This window comes from Acomys russatus, chromosome 14 (genome assembly GCF_903995435.1).
Source record: "Acomys russatus chromosome 14, mAcoRus1.1, whole genome shotgun sequence".
NCBI lineage: Eukaryota > Metazoa > Chordata > Mammalia > Rodentia > Muridae > Acomys > Acomys russatus.
In genome coordinates this window covers 16,274,513-16,300,305 of record NC_067150.1, presented here as the reverse complement: position 1 = coordinate 16,300,305, position 25,793 = coordinate 16,274,513, and the positions used below count along the sequence as shown (strand labels likewise).

General features: G+C 50.1%; 3 protein-coding genes across 6 annotated transcripts; 2 read left to right on the top strand and 1 right to left on the bottom strand.

Annotated features, from left to right (window-relative positions):
- Nucleotides 1–1,341: 1,341 nt before the first annotated feature.
- On the bottom strand, nt 1,342–3,830 carry LOC127198203 (coiled-coil domain-containing protein 159-like). Of its 3 annotated transcripts, XM_051156054.1 has the most exons (4): nt 3,638–3,830; nt 3,402–3,419; nt 1,778–1,875; nt 1,342–1,655 (listed from the first exon to the last, which is right to left on the bottom strand). In XM_051156054.1, exons 1-4 carry the CDS (start codon nt 3,640–3,642, stop codon nt 1,381–1,383), a joined length of 396 nt encoding a protein of 131 aa, XP_051012011.1. In that variant the 5' UTR covers nt 3,643–3,830; the 3' UTR covers nt 1,342–1,380. The 3 variants fall into 3 exon arrangements, 2 of the variants coding, with proteins under 2 accessions (XP_051012011.1, XP_051012012.1); XM_051156055.1 differs by lacking the exon at nt 3,402–3,419; XR_007831811.1 differs by lacking the exons at nt 1,778–1,875; nt 3,402–3,419.
- A 116-nt stretch (nt 3,831–3,946) lies between these two features.
- On the top strand, nt 3,947–8,556 carry Tmem205 (transmembrane protein 205). Of its 2 annotated transcripts, none has more exons than XM_051156049.1 (4): nt 3,947–4,089; nt 4,939–5,047; nt 5,143–5,306; nt 8,216–8,556. In XM_051156049.1, the coding sequence occupies exons 2-4, from the start codon at nt 4,948–4,950 to the stop codon at nt 8,519–8,521; spliced, it is 570 nt and encodes a 189-aa protein (XP_051012006.1). In that variant the 5' UTR covers nt 3,947–4,089; nt 4,939–4,947; the 3' UTR covers nt 8,522–8,556. The 2 variants fall into 2 exon arrangements, with proteins under 2 accessions (XP_051012006.1, XP_051012007.1); XM_051156050.1 differs by having other exon boundaries at nt 4,043–4,089; nt 4,947–5,047.
- Nucleotides 8,557–13,064: 4,508 nt separating this feature from the next.
- Rab3d (RAB3D, member RAS oncogene family) lies at nt 13,065–19,169 on the top strand. Its single transcript, XM_051156048.1, has 4 exons — nt 13,065–13,346; nt 13,972–14,090; nt 14,204–14,328; nt 18,868–19,169. The coding sequence occupies exons 1-4, from the start codon at nt 13,119–13,121 to the stop codon at nt 19,053–19,055; spliced, it is 660 nt and encodes a 219-aa protein (XP_051012005.1). The 5' UTR covers nt 13,065–13,118; the 3' UTR covers nt 19,056–19,169.
- The last annotated feature ends 6,624 nt before the right edge of the window (nt 19,170–25,793 follow it).

The following is a 25,793-nucleotide window of genomic DNA, read 5'->3' as shown; positions in this document are numbered from 1 at the left end:
AGCTAGGGCTACACTGTCTTTTTTTTTTTTTTTTTTTTAAGATTTTTAAAAGTATGTTTACAGTTCACTACCTGCATGCCAGAAGAGGGCATCAGATCACATTATAGATGGTTGTGAGCCACCATGTGGTTGCTGGGACTTGAACTCAGGACCTCCGGAAGAGCAGTCATCTCTCCAGCCCCCCCTACACTGTCTTGTTTGTTTGTTTGTTTGTTTGTTTTTTCCAGACAGAGTTTCTCTGGGTAGCCTTAGCTGTCCTGGACTCACTCTATAAAGTAGGCTGGCCTTGAACCCAGACATCCACCTGCCTCTGCCTCCTGAGTGCTGGGATTAAAGGCATGTGCCACCATACCTGGCCTTATACTATTGTCTTTTAAAAAGTGCATAATGGAGCTGGAAAGATGGCTCAGAGGTTAAGAGCATCTTCTGCTCTTCCAGAGGTCCTGAGTTCAATTTCCAATAACCATACTGTGGCTTACAACCACCTGTAATGAGATCTAGTGCCTTCTTGTGGTGGGCAGGCACACATGTGGGCAGAATACTGTATAAATAAAAAAATAAATCTTAAAAAAAAAAGTGCAGCTGGGTGTGGTGGCACACACCTTTAATCTCAGCACTTGGGAGGCAGAGGCAGGTGGTTCACTGTTAGTTCTTGGCCATCCTGGTCTACAAAGCAAGTCTAGGACAGCCAAGGCTACACAGAGAAACCCTGTCTTGAAAAACCAAAGTAAATATAATAAATAAAGTGCATAATGTTCTTAAGCACCCCATTATCCAGGTCAGAAGGCTCTCAACTATCTACCTGAATTTTAGCTCCAGGGACCTGATGCCCTCTTCTGGACTGGCCTCTTAGGGAACTGTTGTCAAGTGCACACACACACACACACACACACACACACACACACACACCTTCAAAAAAATTAAAGTCAGGCAGGCAGTGGTGTTGCACACCTTTAATCCCAGCACTCAGGAGGCAGAGGCAAGTGGATGTCTGAGTTCCAGACCAGCCTGGTCTACAGAGTGAGCTCCAAGACAGTCAGGGCTACACAGGGAAACCCTGTCTCAAAACAAAACAAAACAGCAACACCAACAAGAACAAAAAGCCCACCAAACAAATAAACAAACAAAGACATAATGTCTCTTTCCTATAATTCTAGCATTCAGGAGATGGAGGCAGAAGATAGGGGGGTTCAGATCCAGCTTTGGCTACAAGAGACACTGTCTCACAACAAACAAGCAAAAAAAAAAAAAAAAAAGAAAACAAAAACACAAGTAGGATTCCTCCCATTCCTTCCCCCCTCCCTCCTGGAGGTGCTGTGTGTAGGTCCCTGCCGGGCAAACCCTTCCCTGGCTCCACAGCGGCACACAGCAAGTGCATCCCTAGGTTAACGAGGGCTCCCTAAGGGCGGGTGCGGGCATCACCTTGGCTGTACTGTGATTCCTCTTCACAAGGTCCTGGTCATGACAATGTTCCTTGTGCAGGTCTGAGTTGGAGTAGGATATACCGTCCTCATGAGGCTGAGGAACCAGGTCCCACTCCTCCTTCTGCCAGCCCGCACACTTCACTGCTTGTTTGGGACCAGCGGTCAGGATCTCAGGCTCCAAGTTCCTGGACCAGTGGGTCATACAGTCCAAAGCTTTGACTGAGAAGGACCCTGGGATGGGGTGAGGGGAGGAGAAGGCTTCCTTCAGGGACAAGTGAGAACAAGCTTGCCACTGTTGGCCCCTCCTAGCCCTCTAGCGTCTACGAGGCCCTCCAAAAAATACCAGTACTTGCCCCTCTCGTTGACAGATGTGATGGAGAGGGAGGGTGGTGAGCAGAGGTGAGCTACACAGTAGTCAGGGTCCCGAGATAGGCCGGCCAAAAGAGGATCACTGCAGACACACACGGGGTTGGGGGGGGGTGGGGGTGGGGGGGCAGGATAGGAGGCACTCTAAGACCAGTCTCTAACTCCCAATCCTTTCAGACAAGAGTCTCAAGTATCCCAGGCTGGCCTCCAACTTATCACGTAGCCACCTTGAACTCCTGATCCTCCAAGCTTCTACCTCCCTGGCGCTAGGACAACAGATGTATGTGGCTACATCTAGTTTACACAGTGCCTTAGTGGAAGCCAGCTGCATGCAAGGCACGTGCTCTGCGAACTGAGAAACAGCCCCAGCCTCCTAACCCCTTTAGAGTCTCCCTAAAGAGACACCCTGCCTCAGAGATGTTTCAGCCCAGAGTGAGTCTTCTCAGTGTTAGCAGAAGTGGAAGTCAGATGAAAGGTAAGTCCAAAGACAGAGGTGGGTTAGGGTATGAGAACCAGACAGCCCACATAAAGACATAAGGTCTTCCAGGGCTGGAGAGAGGGCTTGAGGAGGGAAGTGCTTGCTGCCAACCCTGACGACATGAATTGGATCCCTCAGTAACCAACTTAAAGTGGGAGGGGAGAACCAACCCCACACAGTTGTCCTCTGACCTCTACAAGTGTGCCATGACACGTGCACACTTAAGACATATCTCATGCACATGCAAGAACAAAAAAAAAAATCAAGTTTTATATTAAAAAGGAACATAAAAGAGGCTGGAAATATGGCTCAGGGGTTAAGAGCATTGGATGCTCTTCCAGAGGACCCTGGTTGGATTCCCAGCACCCACAAGGCAGCTCACAACTGTCTTGTCTGTAACTCAAATTCCAGTGGGTCCTACTTTCTCACTCAGACCTATATGTATGCCAAACACCAAATGTACATATAAATAATTTTTTTAAAAACTTAAAAACAAAAACAAAAACAAAAAAACTTAAAAAAAAAAAAAAAAACGTACATAAAGTAGTCACACACCTCTAATCCCAGCACTCAGGAGGCAGAGACAGGCAGATCTCTATGCGTTCAAGGCCAGCCTGGTCTACATAGTGAGTTCCAGGACAGCCAGGGCTACATAGAGAGACTCTGTCACAAAAAACCTAAAAACAAAAACTTGAGAGTTGGTTTAACAGCTCTTCCATAGTACCCAGGTTTAATTTCCAGCACCAGTATGGTGGCTCACAACCTTCTGTAACTCCAGTCCCAGAGGATTTGACGCCCTCTTCTGACCTCTGCAGGCACGGGCATGAAAGCAGTGCATAGACATACATACAAGCAAAACAATGATACATATAAAACAAAATTTAAAAATCTGAAACAACAACAAAGCCACACAAAGGGCAGGATGTGGTGATTCACCCCTTTAATCCCAGCACTCAGGGGATCCCCGAATTTCAGGTCAGCCTGGTCTACAAAGCTAGTTCCAGGCCAGACAGGGCTACACAGTGAGAAGCTGTCTGGGAAAAAAAAAAAGTCACATGTACTTTATTGGGCTGTCCTGATTACACAGATTTAGTTCACTGCTTGGTAAACGAGAATTTGTTCTAGAATGTTACCTGAGGACCACAGATGCCCTAGAAGATTAGAGGGGAAAAGGAAACAGACATTTCAGAGCTTCACCGCAGGAAGATCCCTAACCGTGCCTGCCCTCCCCCCACCTCAATTTAATCTTCTGATATGCCCTTCCCCAGAGAATTCTTCGAGCGAGTGGGCGTGACCATCGCGATTGGCCCCGCCCCTTGTCCTGTCAATCTCCGCCGGTCTCTCGACCCCTTCTTCCATCCCTACCTACCTCATACCACCTGTTCATGCTCTCCCATCAGGGACCACGAAGCCAGTCCCCGAGCTGTGACGCTGAAGTTTTGATCCCCTGAGGACACCATCACTGGAAAACGCACGGAGGCCGAAGGTGGAGTCACAGAGAAGGGCGTGGCCTTCCTTTCAGCCACGCCTGCTCACTCCGGGTCAGGAGCGGAGCTCACCGGCGCCTGAGCGTCTTCGGTGTGACTGGATGAAGTTCGGAGAGGCGGGTTGGCAGGATGATTCCCGCAAGCCAACTGGGCAAATCCTTAAGTGGGCGAGTCCAGAAGAGTCATATCTGTGATCCTATTGGCTGCGGCTGTCTGGGAGGTGGGGCGAGGCCTGCGGGGCGGAAGAAAACCTGGGAGTTTTCAGGAGAGCGGGAGCTGCACACGGAGCTGCCCCGGTTCTTGGCTCTGACACCTGACCTCGGGTGCTCCAACGGTGGGGTCCCATGGGCGCTGCGGGGGTGCTTTGGGATGGTCCTAGGATATCTCGGGATTCCGGATAAGGGGTCTTGGCTATTTACAGAGACTAGGCATGTGAACTTGATCTGCTATGGCTCAAGCTTTTGGGTTTCTATAAGGTGCAGTGGGTATTGGGAGTCTAGAGAGAACCTGAGGCCTTTTGTTCTAGAATTTTGTTTGCTTTTGAGACAAGGCCTCATGAATCTCGGATTAGCCTTCAACTCCTGACCCTCCTGTCCCTGCTCAGTGCTGGAATGACTGGAGAAAGCCAGGGCCTGACTTATGCAGAGCTGGAGATGGGACGCAGGGCTTCCTGCACGTGAGGCAAGCTCTCTTCCGGTAGCTGGAGCCTGAGATGTTTATTTATTTATTTTGAGGTAGTCTCGCGCTATCTCAGGCTGTTCTCTCACTCAGTAATTTTCCTGCATCATCCTCCCATTATGTTGGATTTACAACTGTGAGTCTCTGTTTTTAAATGCTTTTTGGAATGGAGGATTTATAGGTCTGAGCCTCCATACTGGGCTGAGATTGCTTATTATATTGCTGTTGCTACTATTTTGCAAGTATGTTTAGGGAATGTGAGGCCAATACCAACCATTTCCCGACCTCAAAGCCATAATTCCAGCCCCTAGCCTGAGCTCAGGTCGACCTGTTGGGCTTGAGACTGTCTAGGGAACTGCTTTGAGTCTTCGAACTGCCGTTTCCAGACTGTTTTCTCTCATCTTTGCGCCAGTGTGAGGCTGGACCCCAGCACTCTCTACCAGGGCCTCAAAACTATTGGGCAAAGGTCGAAGGTTAAGCTGAGTCACTGCTGCCTCTTTCCCAGGGCCACAGGATGGAGGAAGGTGAGGATCCAGGAAGCCTGATTAAAGTGGTCCACTTGCTGGTCCTGTCTGGTGCCTGGGGCATGCAGATGTGGGTGACCTTTGCCTCAGGTAGGGACCCTCCAACCTTTTATTTAGGGTGAGGACTAAATGGGAGAGGGATCTGGATGTTTCCTAACAGGTGCTTGTGGCCCTCTGTCTCCCAGGCTTCCTGCTCTTCCGGAGCCTTCCTCGGCACACCTTTGGGCTCGTGCAGAGCAAGCTCTTTCCGGTCTACTTTCACGTCTCCTTGGGGTGTGCTTTTGTCAACCTCTGCATCTTGGCTCCACAGCGAGCCTGGATCCACCTCACACTGTGGGAAATGAGTCAGGTATGAGGATTTGAGGGTCACAATTCTCTGCAGACTTGTCCCCAAGACTCCAGTGAGCAGTTATGAAGACCTTATTTCAGTGTGTGTGTGTTTGGATGTGTACATTCATGTGCACAATCATATGTAGAGACCAGAGTTGATGCTACATACCTTCTTCTAACACTCTGTGTGTGTGAGATATTTTTGAGAGAAGGTTTCTCTGCGTAGTCCTGGCTGTGCTGGATTCACTCTGTAGACCAGCATGGCCTCGAACTCAGAGCTCCACCCGCCTCTGCCTCTCGAGTGCTGGGATTAAAGGCGTGCGCCACCACGCCTGGCGGCTTTTTAAGTTTTCATTTATGTCTGTGAGCATATATGCGTGGGTATCCTCAGAGGCCAGAGGTGACAAGTCCCCCTAGAACTGTAGTTACAGGCAGCTGTGAGCTGCCCGAAGTCGGTGCTGGGAACTGAACTCGCTGCTCTGCTCTCTCAAGTGCTGAGTCATCTCTATATCCCCAAAGGTACAGGCCAGGCTGGCCTCAAACATGCGATTCTCCAGCTTCCCCGTCCTCAGGGTATCCTCCTGGTGTGTGACACCATAACCAGCTCAGGCAACGTTGTTTCGAAAGGGACAAAGACATGACTCTTATTCTCGGTGAAGACAGAGCCGGTCACTGGGTACCTTGACCAGTGGGTGCACATGTTCCCCCCCTGCAGCCCTCTCTGTCCAGCCTTATCTTCCCCATTGGCTCTTATTTCCCCTCTGCCCAATCGCTGGGCCTCCTGCCAACCTGGAGTGACTCAGCTGAGCTGAGGCACTGACCTCAGTTCATTGTTTAAAAACCAGACAGACTGGGAGTTTAGGTTTCCCCTCTCATCTACATATTCCCTCACACAATCCTCCGCAGCTCAGATTTCCCCCACCCTTCCCTCACCCTGCTCTGGAAGTTTTCAGATGAGGGCAGGTGAGCCCTCACAGGTGCTTTGAGAGTAATCTCTCAGCCTGATGTGGTGGTATAAACGTACACGCACGTGCGCGTGTGCACACACACACACGCACACACACACACACACACACACACACACATACACTCACACACACCTGTCACCCCAGGAGGCGAAAGGATGAGCCGGGGAGATTGCACACGTGTCAGGCCAGCCTGGGCTACATAGTAAGACTGCATCAAACAACAATAACAACAAAACAAGCCAGGTATAGTGGTTCATACCTTTAGTCCCAGCATTTGGGAGGCAGCAGCAGGCTGATCTATCTCTGTGAGTTCGAGGGCAGCCTGGTCTACATAGAGCGTTCCAGGACAGCCAGGACTACAAAGAGAGACCCTGCCTCAAAACAAAATGAAAACAACCAATTAACTAAAAGTAAAACTTTACATTAAAAACCTAAGGCTGATTTACTGGTGATACCTATGCCCCATCTTGGGAGGTAGAAGTGGGAGGGGTCAGGAGTTCAAGGCCAGGGTCAGTTACTTAAGGAGTTTGAGACCAGCCTGAGCTCCTAAGATCCTGTCTCCACTTGCTTCCTCCAAAAAAATAATCTTTTAGAGATGAGAGAGTTATGGGTAACTGGTATTCCCCAGGTGTTTAATCCATTTCCTGTTGGCCTAGTGTCAGTTGCTTGGGTCTGAGCTGGAACCACAGAAGGGATGGGCCCTATTTTGGGCTGTGTGCTTTTGGGCTGTGTGCTTTTGGGCAGGGAGAATGAAGGAACAGTTAGTATTATCTGTCTTGATTTTGGGGAGAGAAGACGGGCAAGCTGATCGTGCCAGCTATTTGGGAAGCTGAAGCAGGAGGATGGTAAGTTTAAGGCCAGTGTGGCTACTCAGTGAGTTCCACTCCAGCCCAGGCAACTTAGTGGGACTTTGTCTCAAAGTGAAAAGAGCGGAGGCTGGGGGATGGCTTGGGCCAAACAGTGCCTCCTGTGCAAACATGAGGACTCAAGTTTGAATCCTTAGCATCCACTCAGATAACAAACACAGAGGGGTTACCCACCATGGGGAAGGCTGGAGCCAAGGATGGGGACAGGTGGAGCTCTGTAGCTCATTGGCCAACCAGTCAGCTTGGCTGAATGAGGGTGGTCTACGATCAGTGAGAGACTGTCTTCAAAAACAGAGACCCTTGCTGCCAAGCCTGCTGACAATCTGAGGGTCTACACAGTGGAAGAAGAGAAACTACTCCAACACACACACACAAACACACACATACACACATAAATTCAACAAATTTAAAAAGTAAAAGGCTGAGAACCCAAACAAAGGTGACTTCTGGCTCCCCCACAAAACCACACATACATGCTGGGCGGTGGTGGCACACGCCTTTAATCCCAGCACTCTGGAGGCAGAGGCAGGCAGATCTCTGTGAGTTTGAGGCTAGCCTGGTCTACAAAGAGAGTCCAGGACAGCCAGGGCTACACAGAGAAACCCTGTCTGGGGGTGAGGGCGGGGCGGCAGGAGACCACATGTACATACACATGCACCCGCAAGCACATGTGCACTTATGAACATGAACAAGTACATGTACCACATATGCACAAAAGAAAAGAGGGCTGGGTATGTAGCTCAGGGGAAGAACACATATTGCAACCGAGCCCCAAGATCAATTCTCAGTACTTTAAAAAAAAAAAAAAAAAAAAAAAAAATATATATATATATATATATATATATATATATATATATATATATATATATATATGTTTTGAAGAGGTTTTGGTGTTTGGGGAACTGTGGGAGAGCAGGCCATGCCCTGGGGCCCCAGGAGCAGAAGAGAAAAAGCCACCTATAGGTAGATACTTTCCTAAGGATTGCTATTTTCAGGGGTCTCTCTGGGATGTGAGGACACAGGCATGCCCTCTCTTGGGTCCCTCCAGCCAGCCGCTGAGCCCCCTCACTTTGCCTTCCTGTCACTGTCCTCAGCTTGCCCTGCTGCTCCTGAGCCTCACACTGGCCACCATCAATGCCCGCTGGCTGGAGGCTCGCACCACGGCCGTCATGTGGGCCCTGCAGGCTGTGGAGAAAGAGCGAGGCCTGGGTACAGAGGTGCCAGGCAGCCACCAGGGCCCCGACCCCTACCGCCAACTGCGGGAGAAGGACCCCAAGTACAGCGCTCTCCGCCAGAAATTCTTCCACTACCACGGCCTGTCTTCCCTCTGCAACCTGGGGTGCCTGCTGAGCAACGGGCTCTGCCTTGCTGGCCTTGCCCTGGGGCTCAAGAGCCTCTAACATGGGCCCTATGTACCAATAAATGCTTCTTTGGAGATGGTTGTGGTCATTTTCTTCCACCCCCCCCCCCCCCCCGGAGAAGCCAGATGGTGTGTGTGCTTGTGTGTACACGTGCGTGTGTGCCTCAAGTTTCCCTGTGCTTATGGCATGATGTGTCGGGGTGAGAGCTATTGAAGTTCCAGCAGCTCTCTAATGATCATTTATTGAGTACCTGCTGTATGCCTGGCTTGGTTCTAACCATTGCCCTTACTGTATGTTACTGCAGCGACAGCAGGTTCCCACCTCTCAGACACAGTTGTACTTCTTAGCCTACTGCCACAGTGGGGAGAGGTATTCTGACTCACTTTGGCTGGTGAGGTGTGAGCACAGGTGTTTGCGAGACAGGAGAGAACTAACATGCCTCATCCTTCCTTAGTCCATAGCATCCCTCCCCACATGTGAAGCTAGGTGAGTGGTGGTCTGGAGGCTTTGGGGGCTGCTTGCTTCTCAGCTTAACTCAGCTCTCCCTAGCTAATGCACTCCATCTCGAGTCATAGATGTTGGAGTGTTGGTCCCTTGAGGCATCTGGGTGAGTAGAGAAGTTTTAAGTTGCTCTCTCTGTCTCTGTTTGCCTCTGTCTGTCTGTCTCTCTCTCCCCTCCCCCCCTCGTGTGTGTGTGTGTGTGTGTGTGTGTGTGTGTGTATAGGCAGGGTCTGTAGTTTAGGTTGACCTGGAATTCTGTGGCCCAGGGAGACCTGAAATTCATGACAGTGCTGCCTCCTTCACTTCTTGTGTGCTAAGATTACAGGCGTGAGCCACTGCATCAGTCTCTGTCTATTTTTTTGAGACAGATTCTCACTATGTAGCCAATCTGACCTGAAACTTACTATGTGACCCAGGCTAGCCCCAAATTAATGGCTGTCCTCCCGCCTGTACTAGGGTTACAGGTGCACACCGTCTCACCTGCACACTCATGCGCATGTACACACACACCCACACCTTTTGAGACAGGGTCTCATATAGCCCAGTCTGGTCCTGAACTTACCACATGCCTGAGTATGGCCTTGAACTCTGCCGCCCTCTGTTTCCAAACACTGGGGTTACATTGTAAGCCCCCCATGTCTAAATGTCTGGTTTTGGTTTTGTTTTTTATATTTATTTATTTAGTGTGTGTATACGTGGAGGTTCACAGGACAACTTGTGGGTATTGGTCCTTCTACCCTGTGGGTCTCTGGGATCAACTCCACCCTGTTGGTCCCTGGAATCCTCTTTTCAGGCTTAGCAGCAAGGGCCTCTACCCACTCATCCATGTTGACAGCCCCTCTATATTATTTTGAATTCTAAATATTGCTGTGCACTCTCAGGTAAATATCTGCTTTTCTTTGACCCTCAATGTCCTTATTTTTAAAACATATTTTAACTCCAAGAACCCTTAAGAGTATTGAACAGTGGAACTCAGCACCCTTTAGGGCCAGGGACTTAGAATCCTCCCACACAGCACAGGAGTATGCCTAGCAGGCATGAAGCCCCCAGCACTGAACAGAAATGAGGTGGGAGGGTAGAGTGCTTGCTTAGTTGATGAGAAGCCTTGGGCCCCATCCCTGGCACCATGTAAACCGGACATGATTTTGCATACCTTCAATCCCAGACCTGGGGAGGTGGAGGCAGGAGGACTCTTCACTTCATGGTGAGTTCGAGGCAAGCCTGAACTAAGTGAGACCTTGTCTCTAAGACAAAGCAATATTCATTTTTTTCAGATTTTAATTTTAGTTTACCTGAGTGTTTCTGCCTGCCTGCATGTCTGCACCACGTGGGCCCTTGCTGCTTGATGAGGTAAGAAGAGGGATCGGATCTCCTGGAACTGGAGTTATGGATGGTTGTGAGCCAACGTGTGGGTGACTCAAACTCGGATCCTCCTCGGCAAGAACAAGTGCTTCTGACAGCCGAGCCATCTCTCCAGCTCCCAAAATAAAAATAAAATAAAATAAAAACAAACAAAAAAATAAAATAAAAACAAAAACACGGTTACACACGTTTTGTTATGAACCACTTGGCAGATGAGAAAAGGGTTCGGGGAGATTAAAAAATGTCACAGTCCTAGAAAGGGCAAGTGGGACTAGAACTCAGCTGCTCAAGTTTTCCTTTTAAGCACAGAGTGCATAGAAGACATTTTCTACTTGTAGTTAGGAAGGAGAGGCTATGGGGGGGACTTGCAGCTCCTCTGGGCTCTCTCTAGCTCTGACTGACTCCGCCTACAAGGCCTAGCCCACTCTGCTCTAGGATTTTTGCGGCGTCTAGGTCCCCGACAGGCCACGCCCATCTCCTGGCTCCTGTGCGGAGCCCCCACCCGCAAGACCACGCCCACCTCCGGACTCCAACTCTCAGGACAGCCCCGCCCTATAGCCCCGCCCCCTGTAGTCGCTCCTGCTGTTGCTGCTGCCTCGCCCTCCACCTGGGCGGAGCCGGCGCGGGATCCGGGTGTCAGTGCTGGCGGCGGCGGCAGCTGCGGGGCGGGGGTCGCGGCCGTGTGCGGGCGCAGCGACTTCGTGGGCGGATCCTTGTGTGCGAGGCGGGATCCGAGGTGAGCCCAGGAGCGAGTGCGCCAGCCAGCATGCCGGCTCGCGCGTGCGCTGTGACAGGGTTGAGCTGGGGTCCGCGCGAGACTGGGTCCCGCACCCCACTCGCCGCTGCTGGCTCCTCTGGGTTCCCCACGCCCGGCTGGCTCCGCGAGCGGTGGCGGAGCGGGCGAGAAGCCCAGCCAGGGGCGAGTGAGGGCGCCATATGGTGATGGGGGAGGCACCTGCTGGTGCACGCATTGCAGTGACAGCTCGGATGCCAGCCTTAAGGGTTGGGGACCCCTAGATGGCCTGGAAGAGGAGAGGTGGTGGGGCGGGGGCCAGCCTGGAGGCCCTGCCGGACGGACGCTTTGCGGTCCCTTCTCAAACCCGTTCTCCCGGAATACAGGGTGGGGTTGGCTGCGTTCTCCTTGGAAATGCACGGGGCAGAGAAACAGAAAACACCGTTGAGAAATCCTTTTGCTTGGGCTTCAGAGAGCGACTCTAGACAGCTGGAGAAACTGAAGCCTGGGGAGCTTGGAAGGGCACCCTAGATTCGGATGAAACAGCATGCTGGAGTGTGGGCATATGTACAACAGGATGTGGGGTGGTGGGTTTTGTGATCATTGACTAGAATAATTCTCCTGGGTTTGATGACGTTCATTCCGGTCTGTGGACCATGGTTCGGGTGAGTCAGCTTTGACCAAGAAAGAGCCAGGCCCTGCCCCTTTAACAAATAAAATGGCAGGTACCCACTTGGAAGCCCAACTGGTCTTTTAAACCATGCTATAGTTATAGAAATTCCACTTCCCCTGGGGGACAGGGAAAGGGTTAAAGTGGACTTGGAGGGGAGAGGACAGGCACCCAATGGCAGGTCCCCCCCCCCAAAGTCAACATCCAGGCCCTGATGGAGGGGGCTCTGCCTAGCTGGCAGTCACCACCCGCCTCCAGCTCACACCTGGCCATACCAGCTGCTTGACTGGGCAAAGTCCAGCCTGCAGCCCGTGCAACTTCCTCACAACCCCCCCACAGGCCCTGAATTTTCACCTGTTACCTGGCTTCTGCAACATTAAAGTAAATGATCGGAACTTTCCACTACAAAGGCTCAATTTTGCCTTTTTTTTTTTTTTTTTTAATTGAGACAGGTTCTCGTGTGGCCCAGTTTGGTACCAAACTTCCAGTGTAGCACAGGATGACCTTGAACTCCTGATACTCCTGTCTCCCTAGTGCTGGAATTACAGGTGTGCACATCACACCTGGTGCAGTGGGTGCTGGGGCTGAAACCTTAGGTGAACACCATCCCCAGGCCTCAGCTTCACCTTTTGTGTAAAGATCAGGTGGCAACCACAGCCCTTCCACTGCGGCTTCCCCCAAAAAGGTGAGGCTCTGTCTTCCGCACAGCTGTGGCTCTTCAGAGACCAGCACCTGGGGCAGAGAAGGACTCAGCCGAGATTTGTTGGTGAATTTAACAAGAATCATTAAGAAGGAAAGGCATAGCAGTGCATGCCTGTAATCCCAGCTCCAGAGACAGGGCTCAGAAGTATGAGGTCGTTATCCACCACTCAGGGAGAGTTTGAGGCCAGCCTGAGCTATGTGGGACCTTTTCTCAAAGAATAAAAAAGAGAAAAGGAAGAGGAGTGAAGAGATGGCTCAACTGTTAAAAGCAGCTTTTTCAGAGGACCTGACTTAGTGCCTGCGTCAGGCAGCTCACGACTACCTGTAACTACAGCCCCAAGGTGGAGGTACATACAGGTCAACCCCATACACTCGGTAGAGGTAGGAGGAGTAGTGAGGGTTAGAGGCCAGACTAGGTTCCATAATGAGACCTTGTGTCCTAAAATAAATAAAACGAGGGCTAGGGACGGCTTTGCAGAAGGCATTTGCTGCCCAGCCAGATGACCTGAGTTCCATCCCAGATCCACGTGTGGGAAGAACTGATTGCTGGACCCAAATGGACCCACAGTCTCAGTTGTTGGTGTCTGCTCCCCCCGCCCCGCCCTTCACAGAATTCTGCTCTTTCACATCGGGATTTCTGGCCTCCCTTCCAAGCAGACCCCACTGCGATGGCATCTGCTAGTGAGCCCCCTGCCAGCCCAAGGGATGCTGCCGACCAGAACTTTGACTACATGTTCAAACTGCTCTTGATCGGGAACAGCAGTGTGGGCAAGACCTCCTTCCTGTTCCGCTACGCTGACGACTCCTTCACCCCCGCGTTCGTGAGCACGGTGGGCATCGACTTCAAGGTCAAGACAGTCTATCGACATGACAAGAGGATCAAGCTGCAGATTTGGGTGGGTTGAATAGCCATTCAGGGAATGTGGGTGGGGGGATGTGGGGGGAGGGAGGGGGCACGGGCGGCGGAGGGGCGCAGTCAGTAAGGAAAAACCCTGAGTAGAGCTCCCGGCAGGGTGTGTGAACACGCCTGCCCTGGGTGGCCTGTGGAGGGGCAAGGCAGACAGAAGGTGCATGTCGGAGGTACCAGTGACTAGTGAGGAGGAAGTTTGGGACCATCTTAGGGACTTCTGTGAAGGCTGCCAGGTTCAGAGCCTGTCCTCAGCCCAGCTGTTGAGACCATTGTGGTAGCAAGGGGGTTGCAGATGGAGATGGCAGCCTGAGGCCCAGGTGGCTCTTTTTTGTGTGTGACTCTTACATTGGTTCTTGGAGACAAGGTTAGGGTCGCTCATGAATGGGAGACAGCCCTGCGCACTGGAGCTGAGGTCAGTTAACTGAATTCTCAGATGGGACAGTGGGACTTGGTGACACATGCCTGCAATGCTTCCCCATGGGCCTCTGAAAGTCACAACACTCTTCTCCCATCAGAGTGGGCCACAAGAGCAGACCCCTGTCCCTTTCAGGGTCCTGCAATGTCAGGTGGGAAGCAGGTGGCCCCTAGCTGACTGACTGCTGTTTGCCCAGGACACAGCAGGCCAGGAGCGCTACCGGACAATCACCACAGCCTACTACCGTGGAGCCATGGGTTTCCTGCTCATGTATGACATCGCCAACCAGGAGTCCTTCACCGCCGTGCAGGACTGGTGAGTTCTGAGCAACCATTGACATGCCCTAGGCCTTTGTTACAACCCCCCCCCCTGCACCCCCCCCCCCACCCCCCATCCCTAACCTCCCCTCAATGTCTACAACTCCACAGGGCTACACAGATCAAAACCTACTCGTGGGACAATGCCCAGGTCATCCTTGTGGGAAACAAGTGTGACCTGGAGGGTGAACGGGTTGTGCCTGCCGAGGATGGCCGGAGGCTCGCTGATGACCTTGGTTAGTACCCAACCTGACGTCATGTCTCCAAACTCTCATCTTCACCATTGAATCCCACAGTGGTTAACTGAGGATTTGAGGGGGGAGGGGAGAAAAATGCCCATGTGTTGGGGATGGGGAGGTAGATGGCCTGGTGGGTAAGTGAGTAAGCACGCGTTGGTTGTGCAAATATGAGGCTCTGAGTTAGAGTCTCCAACACCCGAATAAGAGGCCAGACATGTATATACATGCCCACAAACACCCACTCACATATGCACACCCGCCCAGTCAGGCCTGTAACCCCAGCTGTCTGTACATTAAGCAAGCACCCTACTACTGAGCAATACCACCAATCTAGGCTTTACTTTTTTTTTTCTTTTCTTTTTTAAAGATTTATTTATTATTATGTATACAGTGCTCTGCCTATACATACACCTGCAGGCCAGAAGAGGGCATCAGATCACATTATAGATGGTTGTGAGCCACCGTGTGGTTACTGGGAATTGAACTCAGGACCTCTGGAGGAGCAGTCAGTGCTCTTAACCTCTGAGCCATCTCTCCAGTCCTTCTTTTGGGTTTTTAAGACAGGGTTTCTCTGTGCAGCCTTGGCTGTCCTGGACTCACTTTGTAGACCAGGCTGGCCACAAACTCACAGCGATCCACCTGCCTTTGCCTCCTGAGTGCTGGGATTAAAGGTGTGCACCATACATACCACTTTACATTTTAAAAAAAAGATTTATTTATTATTATGTATACAGTGCTCTGCCTACATGTACACCTGCAGGCTTGAAGAGGGCATTAGATCTCATTATAGATGGTTGTGAGTCACCATGTGGTTGCTGGGAATTGAACTCAAGACCTCTGGAGGAACAGTTAGTGTAACCTCTGAGCCATCTCTCCAGCCCCACTTTACACTTTTTTATTGTTTGTTTGTTTGTTTGTTTGTTTTTAACAGTCTCACTATGCAGCCAAGGCTGAACTTTGAACTCAAGATCCTTCTTTCTTAGCTTCCCAATTTGCTGGAACTGCAGGCTTCCTCTTTCATTCAGGATATTGACTTGTTGTAGGAACTGAGTTTTCTGTCATTACGGGGAAGATTCTGACCTGTGAAAATCCAGGTGTAGTCACACCCAAATCCTAAATCAGGCCTAAAAGTTGCAGGAACTTGCAACAGAGTTTCCAAGAGGTGAAGGTTAGCCTGGGATGCACAATGAGACATCTCTTAAGCTGGAGGGATGGCTCAGCAGCTAAGAATACCTTGTTTGTTTGGTTTTAAGATTTATTTATCTATTATTATGTATACGTGTTCTGCCTGTGTGTACACCTTAGGCCAGAGAGGGCATCAGATCACATTATAGGTGATTGTGAGCCACCATGTGGTTGCTGGGAATTGAACTCAGGACCTCTGGAAGAGCAGTCAGTGCTCTTAACCTCTGAGCCATCTCTCCAGCCCCAGAATACCTTGTGTTCTTGCAAAGGACCCAGGTTTGATTCCTAGCACCGGCATGGCAGCTAACAACCATTTGCACACATATACAGTCAGGCACACATACATATGCAGAAAATAAGTTTTAAATATTAAAATAAATTCATAAACAAAAATCCCAAACTGTTCTAGGGTTGCAGCTCTAGGGTTGCAGAGTGCTTGCCTAGCATACGAGACACCTTTGAAGTACCACATACAACAAGGAATTGTGGTACATACTTCTCATCTCAGCACTCAGAAGGCAGAGGCAGGAGGGTCAGAAGTTCAAAGTCAACCTCAGCTACGTAGTGAGTTCCAGACCATGCTGGTCTGCATGAGACCCTGTTAGAACCAAAGAAAGCCACTTAGAAGGCAGAGGTTAAAGGCTGGCCTGGGATGCATAGCAAGTTCTAGGTCTGTCAAGGTTGCATAGTGAGACTCTCTTCCAAAAAAGAGGGGGGAAAAGAACACAAAACAATAACAAAAAAGAAAAGAACCCAAACAAAAGAAATACGGAAAAGAAAAAAAAAAAAAAAAAAACTGGAGCTTGGTGGCACATGCCTTTAGTCCCAGCACTCGGGAGGCAGAAGCAGGCTGATCACTGTGAGTTCAAGACCAGTCTATTTTACAAAGCAAGTCTAGGACTGCCAAGGCTACACAGAGAAACCCTGTCTTGGAAAAAAAAAAAGAATGCAGATGTGTGAGGGGGAGTTGATACACGTTAATAAAACACCAAATTTACCCTAGAAGATAGTAGAGCCGCACAGATTTCACCAGGCTCCTAAGAGCTGAGTTCTTGTACTCTGTAATATTCACCATTCAGTCACCCAGCCAGCAGCTTCTGAGCATTACTCAAGGCTGGGGATGTAGCTTAGCAGTAGAGCCCCTACCTAGAATCCCCCAGTGAGGGGCTGGGGTATGGCTCAGTGATGGAGCCCCTGCCTAGAATCCCCCAGTGAGGGGCTGGGGCGTGGCTCAGTGATGGAGCCCCTGCCTAGAATCCCCCAGTGAGGGGCTGGGGTATGGCTCAGTGATGGAGCCCCTGCCTAGAATCCCCCCTTGAGGGGCTGGGGTATGGCTCAGTGATGGAGCCCCTGCCTAGAATCCCCCCGTGAGGGGCTGGGGTATGGCTCAGTGATGGAGCCCCTGCCTAGAATCCCCCCCCCCCCCGTGAGGGGCTGGGGCATGGCTTGGTGGTAGAGCCCCTGTATAGAATTTCTCAGTGAGGGGCTGGCTCCGTGGTAGAAGACCTATTTTGCTCTAGTTTCCAATCCTGCACCGAGAAATACCCTAAAGTTTTCTCCATACATGCTTTGTATCAGTGACCAAGAGCTGCAGGAAGACTCAAGGCGTCCTTGGGCTGGTCCATTTTAGTAGCCGAGATGAGTATGAAGTGGAAATCGTACACTCACCTAGTCAGGGTTACGCTTAATGCTGGAAATCAGATGCACCTCCTCGTGCTAAGCATCTTTCTTCCCTCTGGCTCCAGCTTCCCGTTGTGATCTTTCTGAGCTGGGGGTTGAGAGATGGCCTCACTATAGCCCAGGCTAGCTGGGGGTTGAGAGATGGCCTCACTATAGCCCAGGCTAGCTGGGGGTTGAGAGATGGCCTCACTATAGCCCAGGCTAGCTGGGGGTTGAGAGATGGCCTCACTATAGCCCAGGCTAGCTGGGGGTTGAGAGATGGCCTCACTATAGCCCAGGCTAGCTGGGGGTTGAGAGATGGCCTCACTATAGCCCAGGCTAGCTGGGGGTTGAGAGATGGCCTCACTATAGCCCAGGCTAGCTTGGAGCCTCAGCAGTTCTTCTGCATCAGCCTTCTGAGTCCTGGGCTTACAAGCGTGTGCCACTATACCTAGCTAAACACACATACACAACAGCAGCAACAGCAACAAACAAGAATCCTCGTATTAAAAAATTTACAGCCAGGCATGGCGGCGCACACCTTTAATCCCAGCATTATGGAGGCAGAGGCAGGTGAATCGCTGTGAGTTCGAGGCCAGCCTGGTCTACAAAGTGAGTCCAGGACTGGCTTCTCTTCTTAAGATGCATTTGGATTCTTTGCCCACAAACCTACGTGTCAGTGCGCCATGTGCTGCAGACACCAGAAGGGGGGTCAGATGCCCCACAGCTGGAGTTAGAGAGAGTTGGGAGCTACATGTGGGTTCTGGGGATTGAACCCAGGCCCTCTGGAAGAACAGCCAGTGTTCTTTTTTTCTTTTTCTTTTTTTAATATTTATTTATTATTATATATACAGCACTCTGTCTGCATGTACACCTGCAGTCCAGAAGAGGGCATCAGATCACATTACAGATGGTTGTGAGCCATCATATGGTTGCTGGGAATTGAACTCAGGACCTCTGAAAGAGCAGACAGTGCTCTTAGCCACTAAGCCATCTCTCCAGCTCCACAGCCAGTGTTCTTAATGACTGATGCATCTCTCTAGTCCCGTTATTTATTTAGTGTCTGTGTGTGACACGCGCACACACATATGGAGGTCTGCCCTTCGGTCTTGTAAACTCTGGGGATTGAACTCAAATCAATTCAGACTTGGCAACAAGTACCTTGGCCACTGAGCCATCTTGTCTCCTGAAGACTCTTAGCTAGGCATGAAGGTGCAGCCTGTAATCACTGCACTCTGATAGCTGAGGCAGGAGGATCGCTAAGTTGGAGGCTGTTTGGATTATTACAGCATTGCTACACACTGAACCTTTGTCTCAACTTCAAAAGGGGTTGACTGGAGCTAGGAAGGACCCTAGGATCTACATTCAAACAATCACGCATGGCAGTGCACACTTGTCACCCAAGGGGCTTCTGGGCTAGCCAGCCAAGCCTGCCTGATGAGTTTTAAGTCATTGAAAGACCCTGTCTCAGAGAAAAAAAAATGATGATGGTAGAAGAGGGACAACACACCGACATGCACATGTGCATACACACACACACACACACACACACACACACACACACACACACACACACAGCAGGTCAGGCAGGAGTGAGCTCAGAATACAGGTTTAAACAATTCTGCTTTCTAGGTCCAGCCCCTTGGGACTCGCTTGACTGTCGCATCTGTCCCCCACCTTCTGTCCATGCAGGCTTTGAGTTCTTTGAGGCCAGCGCCAAGGAGAATATCAATGTGAAGCAGGCATTCGAGCGCCTGGTGGACATCATCTGTGAGAAGATGAACGAGTCCCTGGAACCCAGCTCCGGCCCCGGCAGCAACGGGAAAGGCCCAGCCCTTGGAGATGCCCCGCCCCCCGAGCCCAGCAGCTGTGGCTGTTAAGTGCGGCCCTTGACCACCTCACACCTGTGCCCCGCTTGCCTCTTCAAGGACTGCAGCCGAGGTGTGAGCTATGGGGGCCATTTCCAAGCTCAGGGCACCCCTTCCCACCGGTTCCCTTCCTCCCCCCCCCGCAAGCCCCCCCACCTCTTGTACAACTTCATCCCCCTTTCTCACCATGCTAGTGTGCTCAGACAGTCCCGGTTGGAGCACAGGGCTCTGCTCAGCATTGTCTGAGGGGTTGGGACACCCCATGTAGGTGCTTACTGCTTCCCAAGGCGTTTTAATGGAGCGTGGGGCGGGGGTCTGTGGCAGCATTGCCTTCTATGAGTGATGGAGGGGACACTCTCTGCCTTCTGCCTTAGAACCGTTTCCCAGGTGTATGATCTACTCTTCGTACTGTTGGCTGAAGGTGTCGCCTGGGGTGGTTTGCTGTCCAACTTAGCCCCAGCGGCCCCTATAGCTCAGGTCCACCAGCTTGGCCTTAAAGACTGCCTGTGAACTGACCGCTAACCAAGGGCGCAGGCAGGTCCCCAGTTTCCACACTGGTTCCCTGGCATCTGCCAAAAAGCCTGCTTTCCAGTTATACAGGGGCCAGATTCAGAGCCACTCCTGGCATGGGTGACTCTCCAAAGTGCCTTCCAAGCCTCTGAATCTGTGTCACTCAGTGTAGGTTAAGCCACTCCCAGAATTAAATTTTGGAACATTCCAGGCCCTGTCACATGGGGGGAGGGGCTGGGATTGCCCCACTCTTAGCAGTCCAGCTTTCTATCAGTTCACCTCAGAGCCATGGGACTGAGCTGCTCGCCCCGGCCCTGGTCTGCCTGGTGGTGTTTTAAGCAAGAGTTTTACAAATCTTACATCCTGTGTAGAGAAGGAAGTGGGGAAACCAGCCCACAGAGGATGCACTCTTGCTGGTCAGTTTCTGATGGCAGGAGCCCTCCACCTGAGGACTCTTGTATAGACCTGGTGTCAGTGTCACCTCCATCACCACTGGGCCCAGGGACATTGTGGGGTCGTGGGGATGGGGAGAGGACACCAATGGGCAACCCAGTGTTTCAGCTAGTACCTCCTGGGAGCAACAGGCCCTCCTGTGAATTGGAGATGGGTTGCAGGTTGTGATCGATGTCTCCACAAAGTTTGGGGCTTATCCTGTAGGATCCCCAATTCTCTCCAGCCAGGATGTCCTCCCTACTCACCGACATACCTGACATCTCATGATTCAGGTGACACTGTCCAGATGGCCTGCATTGCAAATCCTTGATTCTCTATCAGAGGTGGAGTCCACTCCGTCAGTCCCCACAGCCAAAATGACATCTGAAGCCTTACCGAGCTCAACATCCTCCCAGGGGTGAGCAACAATGCCTGGTTCAGGTTGACATGTATTTCTAGCCCTGCCAACATCTGTCTGTAAGGGCATCAGGGTGAAGCTATCTTTGTATAAACTGGGTGAAAGCAAGTGGATAAATCACATTAACAAAGCGAGGGCTTCGGAAGACTTGGAGGAGAGAGCCAATTTTTTTTTTATGTTGCTTTATCATTAAATAGTCAAAACAGCTAAAATTAACTTCTTAATATTCAACAACTTGCTGGGCATGGTGGCGCACACATTTGATCCCAGCACTCAGCAGGCAGAGGCAGGTGGACCTCTGAGTTAGAGGCCAGCCTGATCTGTAGAGCTCGTTCCAGAACAGCCAAGCTCCACAGAAAAACAGTCTTGAAACAAAGAAAAAAAAAAAAAAAGCAAGAGAGACCCTGTCTAAGAACAGAAACCACAACAATGACAAATTCAGAGGTGTCTGGAACTAGCTAGCTTCCTAGTTCCATGCTAGCATGTTGCACAGGGTCCTGAGTCGGAGGCCCAGCACCACACAAACTATGCCTGTGGTTCAGGGATGTCATTTTAGTGTAAGCAGGAGGATCAGGTTGAGGTCACCTTTGGTTACTACCTAGGAGGTTCAAGGCCAGCCTGGAGACTGTCTCAGAACTGAAAAGAAAGCAAGCCTGTCAAAGATTCTCCTGAGCCATCCACCATTCCTCAACATAGTGGCGAATAGCCTGTCCTTATCCAAGGCCGTTCATGTCACTTCCTGGCACCAAAATCACCTCTGACTGCCTCTTGGATTTGGTCTTGGCTTCCTGTCGGCTCCCTCGGTTCTACTTGGAGTAGCCACAGGGGAAGCACCTGTGGTTTTCTTATAACTGTGGATTTGCCTGGTGGGGTGGCTCATCTGAAGTCACTTGCTACAGAGCCTGTGACCTGAGTTAAGATTCCATGATCCATGAGGTAGAATTGATCCCAAGTCACCCTCTGACCTCCACACATGTGTCATGGTGTGCATGGGTATGCACACAGTCAATGTAAAAGAAACTTTGTTTTGTTGAGACAGGTCTTCTCTGTGTAGCCTAGCTGTCCTAGAACTCACTCTGAGGCTAGCCTTGAACTCACGGAGATCTGCTTGCCTCTGCCTCCCTGAGTACTAGGACTGAAGGCATGTTCCTACCTCCACCTGGCTATAAAAACTTTTTTTTTTAACTGAATAATGTGGAAACTTTGTTTATTCCTCCAATTAAGGGTGATTTGAATGTCTTGATGATTCCAGTAGGTTTTACCAAGGGTGGGCACTGGGTCCCTGATGAACAGAGGCTACCATCTGGGGAGATGGCCAAGGGGGATGGGAGCCTGTGGAATTTACAGACAGAAACTATGCTGAAGACCAGGCTAACATTTGTGTGCAGCAAGAGAAAGCCCAGGAGCACCCAGTTTCTGGCACCTTCTTCCTCCCAGAGAGAAGTGGCCATGGATGACTACAGTGGTCTGATGGTCTGGGATTTTTAGGTTTGTTTTTTGGTTTTTCTTGTCCTTGTTTGTGGGTCTCATTCTGTAGCCCAGGCTGGCCCAGAACTCTGTGTAAAGAGATCCACCAGCCTTTAGGCCTCCCCAGTGCTGGGATTAGAGGTGTGCATCACTGTGCCTGGCTGACTTTCCTGCCTGCTACATGGTGGGACAATAGGCCACCCCACCATACCCTGTTTGCTGCAGAGCTGGGCGAGGAGCCCAGGACCTCCTGCAGGTGAGGCAAGTGCTCTACCATCGGGCTCAGCCCAGGCCTGGTCTCTATGTCCAGGGGGTGTTTCTGTTCCTGGCTCCCCTCTAGCAACCCTGAAACAATGCTGAGTCAACTCTGGCCTGCCTGTTCCTATTCTTTAAATTTGACATCCAGTCCAGAAAAAAAAAAATGTGTGCTTCTTCCGAGGTGACAAAATAAAGGAAGCTATTATGCCCATATGTGTATTGTGTAAGTTCGCTGCAAAGCCAGTGGTTGGTTGTGGGGTACAGAGCCCTCATCAGGTCTGCGGCTGTTTCTAGCCAGGCCCCAGCCACCTTGACTAAAGAACGTTTTGCTTTGTAAAGATAGAGCAGTGGGTATTTGCCTCCAAGTCTGATGACCCAAATTTGATTCCTAGAACCCACAGAGTGGAAATCAGATTCCTCCCAAGCCGTTCTCATGTCTTAGGCTCTCTTTGCTGCAATGAAATGCCAAGACCAAAAAGCAAGTAGGGGAGGAAAGGTTTTATTTGGCTTACACTTGCACATTGTAGTCCATCGTTAAAGGAAGTCAGGTCAGGAACTCAAACTGGAATCTGGAGGCAGGAGCTGATGCAGAGGCCATGGAAGGGTGCTGCTCGCTGGCTTGCTCCTCAGGGCTTGCTCAGCCTGCTTTCCTATAGAACCCAGGACCACCTGCCCAGGTTTGGTACCACCCACAATCGTCTGGACCCTCACCAATAACTAATCAAGAAAATCTGATCTTATGAAAGCATTTTTCCTTCTCTCCCCCTCCCCCCCTTTTTTTTTGAGATATCCTGGAGTCGCCTGTAGACCAGGCTGGCCTCAAACTCACAGTGATCCACCTGCCTCTGCCTCCCGAGTACTGGGATTACAGGTGTGCGCACCACCATGCCTGGCTAGGAAGCATTTTCTCAATTGTGGTTCCTTCCTTTCGGATGATTGTAAGCTTGTGTCAAGTTGGCATAAAACTTCCCAGGACACCCACATATATGTTGTGGTACATTTGCCCATCCCACTCCAAACATAAATGTGTAAGGCCCCTTTTGAAGAATGTTTGTTTTATCTTATGTTTATGATGCTCTGCTCACGTGTGTGTGTGTGTGTACCACTTGCATGCCTGGTGCCTGCAGAGCTCAGATGAGGGCATCCAGAAACCCTGGAATTGGAGTTATGGATGACATGTGGGTGCTGGGAATCGAACCCACGTCCTCTGTAAGAGTAGCAAGTGCCCAGCTGGAGAAGATGGTGCAGCAGTTAAGAGCATTTGTTGCCGGGCGTGGTGACGCACGCCTTTAATCCCAGCACTCGGGAGGCGGAGGCAGGCGGATCACTGTGAGTTCGAGGCCAGCCTGGTCTACAAAGGGAGTCCAGGACAACCAAGGCTACACAGAGAGACCCTGTCTCAAAAAAACAAAAAAAAAAAGCATTTGTTGTTCTTGCAGAGGACCCAGGTTCATTTCCTAGGGCCTACATGGTGACAACAACCACGCATAACTCCAGTTCCAGGCCATCTGCCACTTTCTTAGGACCTCCACAGGCACCAGGCACATAGATGGTGCACATATATACATGCAGGTGAAACAAATATCTAACAACAACAAAAGAACAACTGTGCCAGGTGGTGGCGGCACAAAGGCTCTTAATCACAGCAGTCAAAAGGCAGAGGCAGGCGGATCTCAGTTTGAGGCCAGCCTGGTCTACACAGTGAGTTCTAGGATAGCCAGGGCTACACAGAGAGATTCTATCTTGAAAAGTGAGTAGTAGTGAGTGGCGGTGGCAGCAACATCACACACCTTTGATCCCAGAACTCTAGGGTACACAGAGAAACCCTGTCTGAAAAAGCCAAACCAAACCAAGGACAGCAAAAAAAGAAGGCAGGTGCCCGGCATGCTGCTGTCAGTGGGCAGCTACAACGGCTGAGGCGGAGAGGAACCTATCTGCTGGTAGGGAGGCTGGAGATGCAAGCTGGTGCTGGGTCTCGATGCCTCCTCTTTCTGCTTGGAATCTCCAAGACTGGTTTTCTCTGAGATTCCTGGGACTCCTTTGCTCCACCTTTGCTGGCCACTCTTGGGCCTGCCCCAGTGTGTCCTGGGAACCTAATGCTTTTATTTTCATTTTTTTAGTTCCTGTGACACAAACACACTAAAGAAAAATGACATTCTCCATGTGGTAAATTATGCTAAAATTTTCCTAAGCCAGGCAATCTGACTCCTAGGAAGCCATCTTTAAAAGGGGGAATGTGCCTGAATGCTATCATACTTGCCTCCTATATAGACTGAAAAATGTAGTGGGGATTGACAGACAATAAATTTGAAGGAGAGGGTCAAGGGAATGTTTAAAAGAAATACCGGGAGCTTTACTCACAAGGGAGCCTAACTAGCAGTCATTAAAAGCTTACCGGTTTCGCCTGGTGTGGTGGCGCACACCTTTAATCCCAGCACTTGGGAGGCAGAGGCAGGCAGATTGCTGTGAGTTCGAGGCCAGCCTGGCCTACAAAGTGAGTCCAGGACACCCAAAGGTACTCAGAGAAACCCTGTCTCGGGGAAAACAAAAAACAAAAAAATAAAACAAACAAACAAAAACAAAAACAAAAAATATGACAAACTGATATAAATGATCAGAGACCAAAGCTAAAAATACAAATAAATGCATTGAAGTTGAAGGTTTAATAGACACAGAAGCAAAAAAAAAAAAAAAAAATAGACACAGAAGCAGATATAGCAATAATTTCACCAAAATCTTGGCATCCAGATTGGCTTCTTAGGGAGGTAAATATTCAACTTCTAGGGATTGGAACTTTATCTGAGATGAAACAAAGTGCAAGATAAGTCAAGTGTATAGGGCCAGAAGGACAAATAGGAAAATTAAAGCCACATGTGGCTATTATAGCAATGGATTTATGAGGATGTGATTTGCTGCAGCAATGGAAAACACCATTTAACATTCCTCCGACCTCAGAAACAAACTATAAAATAAAAAATGCTTCTGAGGAAACATTAAAAGGTATTATCAAGATCAGTCACAGACGGCTGAGATTGTACATAGACAGGACCAGCTGTTGGTCTTTCAAGGGTACCAACCATTCTCCCTTTAAAATGGTTAACTGACAAACGTGTGGGTGGAGCAATGACCTTTGACATCAGAAAAGTTACAGGCACCAGGACAGCTGGTACAGGAGCAGCTAAATGCTCAAGATACTGAAGAATCAACTGGTCCTTGGAATTCTCCTATATTTGTCATTAAAAAGAAATGGAAAATGGAGAATATTATCAGATTTAAGAGCCACAAATAAGGTGATTCAGCCACTGGGCTCTTTACCGCCTGGAATGCCCTTGCCTTCTTTATACCTAAGGGATGGGATATTATAATGATTTTTAAAACTGCTTTTTTTTTTTTTTTAACTATACCTTTACAAGAACAGGATGAAGAAAATTTTGCCTTCGTGGTGCCTACTTATGATAATGCTCAACTTGTTAAAAGGTGTCAATGGAAAGTTCTTCCATAAGGAATGTTAAATAGTCAAACACTGTGTCAATATTTTGTACAACAGCTATTAGCTGGGAGGTGGTGTCGCTCACCTTTAATCTCAGCACAGGGGAGGCAGAGACAGGCAAATCACTGTGAGCTTGAGGCCAGCCTGGTCTACAAAGTGAGTCCAAGGCTACACA